The sequence below is a fragment of the Cannabis sativa genome, chromosome 1 (genome assembly GCF_029168945.1).
Source record: "Cannabis sativa cultivar Pink pepper isolate KNU-18-1 chromosome 1, ASM2916894v1, whole genome shotgun sequence".
Lineage (NCBI taxonomy): Eukaryota > Viridiplantae > Streptophyta > Magnoliopsida > Rosales > Cannabaceae > Cannabis > Cannabis sativa.
The window spans coordinates 50,795,606-50,801,034 of record NC_083601.1 but is presented as its reverse complement, the minus strand read 5'-3'; the positions used below and the strand labels follow the sequence as shown (position 1 = coordinate 50,801,034).

At 31.4% G+C, this 5,429-nt stretch overlaps 1 protein-coding gene across 1 annotated transcript; it reads left to right on the top strand.

Annotated features, from left to right (window-relative positions):
• Positions 1 to 1,624: 1,624 nt before the first annotated feature.
• Positions 1,625 to 4,616, top strand: LOC115706025 (uncharacterized). Its single transcript, XM_030633523.2, has 4 exons — positions 1,625 to 2,567; positions 2,646 to 2,703; positions 2,808 to 3,027; positions 3,863 to 4,616. The coding sequence occupies exons 1-4, from the start codon at positions 1,811 to 1,813 to the stop codon at positions 4,169 to 4,171; spliced, it is 1,344 nt and encodes a 447-aa protein (XP_030489383.2). The 5' UTR covers positions 1,625 to 1,810; the 3' UTR covers positions 4,172 to 4,616.
• Positions 4,617 to 5,429: the final 813 nt, after the last annotated feature.

Genomic DNA, 5,429 nt, shown 5'->3' with positions numbered 1-5,429 from the left:
AATTCCTTTTTCATGCAGAGAATAATAAAAAGGAATATTTTGGATTAAAGAACTATTACTTTACTTGTATAGCACTTTTTTTTTGTTCAGTACGTAATACATTTGTTCTAATTTAATCCAAAGAGAATCCCCTACTTCTAATCCCACCTTGATCATTAATCTCTTGATTTGAATAAAATACCAACCAACAATATTACTTTTTGCATGTGTGACATTAATATTTAACAAACAAATATTTAAATTAATAGGAAGCAAACCCCAAATGGCCAAGTCATAAGAAACCGTGTGTCATTGTCATACACGCCTATAACGGTGTTATATTTTTATTTTTATTTTAAAGAACAAAAAAAAAACAGTACTAAGCAGGGTCAGGACAATTCTGAGTGAAATGAATTATTAAAAAAAATAAAAAATTTGAGACCTTCTTATATAAAGATAAATAATATTTTTAAAAATTATTAAATAAATATGTATATTTTTCAAAAAGTATTTTTTTTATTTGGACCTTAATTAAACAAATATGTATATTTTTCAAAAAGTATTTTTTTCTTTATTTGGCCCTAAGCGCGGGCTAAGGCTTAACTCGCCTTAACTTAGGGTCGGCCCTAGTGTTAGGAGACACTTATTAGCACTACGATGAAGTTAGTTAGCGATTTTTTATAATATTTGTTAAAGTAAAACAAGTAAGATTTGATATTGAGTTGCACTAATAATGATATTACTTCAAAAGTGCTAGACACCAAAAATACTAGGGGTGTTCACTAAGTATCCGATCCAATCCAATCCGCACGATCCAATCCAATCCAATCCGCAAAATGCGGATATCCGCACTTGCGCGGATTAGATTGGATTGAAAAATCTAAAATCCGCACTTGTGCAGATTGGATGTTGTTTGACCTCAAAAAGTAACCGATCCAATCCAATCCGCACTTAATTATATATATTTTTAAAAAATTATAATATATAATATATATTAATTTTCTAGTAATATTAAAAAAAAACACATACTTCTAATTTATTAATCTTTTTTAGTAATATATTGAGTTAGTGTATTTTATTTGTTTTATAATAAAAAACACTAGAAAAATTATTCTATTCACATAGACACATACACACAAATTTAAATATATATATATACTAACTTATTTATTTTAGTAATAAATACATATATATTTTAGTGTAAATTATATATTGACATATATGTATACATGGGTTTGATTTATATATAAATGGAGATGGAAATAGATTATTATTGGAGATTAAGAAACAATAGTCTTATTTTAATTTTTTTTCTATGAAAGATTAAATAATTTATTATTAAAAAAATAACCGATCCAAAATAACCGATCCAATCCGCACTATTGCGGATTGGATTGGATCGGATTTAAACTATTATGCGGATCGGATTTAAACTATTATGCGGATCAGATTGGATCCAAAATATGAAATCCGCACTTAGTGCGGATTGGATGTTGTTTGACCAAAAAAGTGCGGATTGGATCGGATGAACACCCCTAAAAAATACCTTTTACTATTTCTCAAATATGACAAAGAGTTTGTCCTTGCATGTCATTTTCCCACTTTCCTTCCTTGTATTTCCCTTATAAAAACCACCCAAGCCCTCACTTTCTTTCCCTCCAAATCAACAAACACAACATATTTTTCTCATTATCACTTTCCTCATCTCCTCTTCCACAATCAAAATCCCTTGTATCACAATTAATACACATATATTTCCAAACAATAACCACAATACATAACACACAATCTCTATATACAATCCACATATATATACATACAATACCATACCATGTCCATATCCATGTGTAGCTCCGATTCCAAAGTGACCGTTGGTGTTTCAATGGCACCACCCACAGTCCCCAAATTCAATGGCCGACCAGTTCTCCAACCTACTTGCAACCGAGTTCCCACCCTCGAAAGGCGTAACTCAGTCAAGAAAATCACTACTACTACTACTCCATCATCTCTCACCTTACCACCTCCATCACCAAATTATTTCTCTTCTTCTTCTCTTACCAGTCCAAGAATTACTACTACTAATAGTAATAATACTCTTAAACCCGTGGCTAACCATAACTCCTTGACTCCACCAATTTCTCCCAAGTCAAAATCTCCAAGACCAACGGCTATTAAGCGCTGCAACGACCTAAACACGAGCTCAGACAAGGTTGTCATCCCTGGAAGCGTCGGCAAAGCTTCCGCGGCTAAGGTTTTGGAGAGAAAGAAATCGAAAAGCTTCAAAATTGTTAGTAATGGCGGAAACGGTGATGTTTTCAATTGTTCTAATAATTCTCCACCTTCTTTGGCTGAGTCTTCTTTGAGTTACTCGTCGTCTTTGATCACCGATTCCCCCGGGAGTATCGCCGCCGGGAGAAGAGAACAGATGGCTCTTCAACATGCTCAGAGAAAAATGAAGATCGCCCATTATGGAAGATCTAAGTCTGCAAAATTTGAACGAAACTTGATCGATTCAAATCCTTTGGATTCAACTGTTAACAAAACCAATGATGAAGAAAAAAGATGCAGTTTCATCACTGCTAATTCAGGTATATAAATAATAATCAAGACTCTGTTTTTTGTATATAAAATTGCAGTTTCATTATACTTAATTATTTCTTGATCAGATCCCATATACGTTGCTTATCATGATGAAGAATGGGGAGTCCCAGTTCATGATGACAAGTAAGCTTTACCAATTTTCTTACTCTCTCTTTAAGTATTGTTCTTTAATTTATTTTGTAATATAGAATAAATTTGATGTTTTTTGATTATTATTATTATTACAGGATGTTGTTTGAACTGGTTGTTCTAAGTGGAGCCCAAGTTGGGTCAGATTGGACTTCAATATTGAAAAAACGTGAAGAATTCAGGAATGCATTTTCAGGGTTCGATGCAGAGAGTATTGCCACTCTTACTGATAAGCAAATGGCCTCCATATGTTCTCAATATGGGATTGATATTAGCCGTGTTCGTGGAGTTGTCGACAACTCTAATCGAATTCTAGAGGTATACTATTACTATACACTACTAAAATAAATATGGGTTTTTTTTCATTTGGGTTTTTTTTTATTTTTATACTTTAAATTAGTTTTAAGTAGAATCTCTATAGCAATTAATGGAGCAAACTAAATCGCAATCAAAATCCATATAGCAACTCACTTAGAAACTACAAGAGAAACTACTAAAAAAACCCAAACCATGAATTTGAAGAAGAAAAAAAATTAAAAAATAGTATTTAAGTTAATTTATCTTTTCATTTTTACACTTTAAAATAGTTTTTTTTTTACATTTTTATAAAATTCTGCATAAAAACTTTCATACCAATTAACGGGGTATCTTAAATTGCAACCAAAATCAACATAGCAAACCCATATAAAAACTACCAAAAAAACCATCGAAACAACCTAAAAAAGTATATAAAATAATTTCCCAATAAATAATACTAATTATTTTCATTTATTTAATGCTTTAATAAAAATTTAAACAACCACATGGTTTATATTTATTTTAGTGTTGTTTTTTCCTTTGTTTTTATTGGGTGTGTCCTCTCAATCTTTTCTGTCTATTCGATCCCATTTTTAATTCAATCATTTATTCCTCACTTTTCATCAACTTTTTAGTTAATAGGGGAGTAAATATAATAAAAAACTATCATTAAGTAAGGAAAACATGATGTTAATCACATGACTTATATTCTTTTCTTTTCATCTATCTAATCTATTCTATATGTTAAAAAGTTTCTTTGGCCCAAGTAGTTCCAACCTGTTATGATATTTATGTATAAAATCTTATTTATTATCATTAATTAACGTAATAAATTTGATTTAATGAATGATGACAGATCAAGAAGGAGTTTGGGTCATTTGCTAAGTACATATGGGGCTTTGTAAATCAAAAACCAATCTCAACACAATACAAATCAGGGCAGAGAATTCCAGTGAAGACATCAAAATCAGAGACCATAAGTAAAGACATGGTGAGGAGAGGTTTTAGGTTCGTTGGTCCAACCGTGGTTCACTCATTCATGCAAGCTGCTGGTCTAACAAATGACCACTTGATCACTTGCCACAGGCACCTCCAATGCACCTTACTAGGGGCCCGCGGTTCGGTCGCCCCATCCGCCGCGGTGCCAGAGACAAATGACCTATAGGACCTCTCCTAATTAACACTAATTATCAAGAAACAAAATAAGCAGTGGAAGTTTTAACTCAGAGAGAAAGAAATGCTCAAAAGTGCATATATAGTTGGCTAATATGCTGTGATGTTTTTAGTTTAATACAGCAGTGAGAATTGTGAGTTTGAGTTAATTTAATTACATTTGAAAATAGATTGTTTATTTAGATTAGAGAGTGCTAAATAGATATGGTGTGGTAGTGTGCACAGGAACTAAAGAAGGCCCCACCAAGAGTGAGTAGTACTATATAGAAAAAAGAAGAGAAGACAGAGAGAGAGAGAGAAAGAGAGCATGTGCAAATGAATATGGAGGAGGCAATGGCATGTGTGTGTGGTGTTGTCAGTTTGCTTTTTTATTATTATTATTATTGTTATGTATTAATAAAAATATTATGAAATATAGTATTCCATGTGACCCAACATTATACTTTGCATTATTTGTATGATTTCTTCTTTAACAGCCTGTGTGAGATAGTGCAAGAAAGAGGGAAAAGAAAGAGGAGTACTTCTGGACCACTTTTTTAATTCTCTTTCTTTTTTCTTGCTTTGCAATTTTCATTGAGTTGTATTGAGTTGGGGTTGTATCTATTGGGATTTGGTGTGGATTTCTTTTGGGTGTTTTTTAATTTCTTTTACACAATGTCATGTGGGTTTCTGTGTTTATCACTTTTCTGAGAATGTCAAGCAAAATAGATAATATACATATTCTCTTCCCATGTGCATTTACTTACATTTTGGAAACCAGGCATTTTGACCCAACCCCACCCACTTTTGTTAACCAATACAATGCAAACGAAAGGGTGTTCACCATTTCTTGTGGCATAATGATGAGTGGGACTCATCACTCATCATATGATAATGAGAGGCCGTTATTTGTGAATTAGATTGAAGTGGAAAAAATATTTACTATCTCAACTCAACAATGTAATGGTGCAAAATAAAAATATTATTGTTAGAAATTTATTTATTTAAGAATACAATTATATATATAAAGTATGTGTTGGGTTATTATATAAATAAGTTTATTTTGAAATAAAGTTTATAATAATAATTGTCATGATTTTTAATATGTAAATACATAAAGGTAATTTTTAATTTAATGAGGGACTAAATAAAAATAATTAATAAATATTACCAATTATTTTGTCAGCTGGTAATATAACAGGTAATAGTCTACAATTTACAGTATTTTATATTTTCATTCTCTTGAAACTCCTTCATTCAAAGACAAAAGT

Coding starts and splice junctions, on each gene's coding strand:
- LOC115706025 (XM_030633523.2), top strand. CDS start 1,811: ATGTCCATATCCATGTGTAGCTCCGATTCCAAAGTGACCGTTGGTGTT. Junction 2,568..2,645: donor TTTCATCACTGCTAATTCAG/GTATATAAATAA, acceptor TTTCTTGATCAG/ATCCCATATACGTTGCTTAT. Junction 3,028..3,862: donor ACTCTAATCGAATTCTAGAG/GTATACTATTAC, acceptor GAATGATGACAG/ATCAAGAAGGAGTTTGGGTC.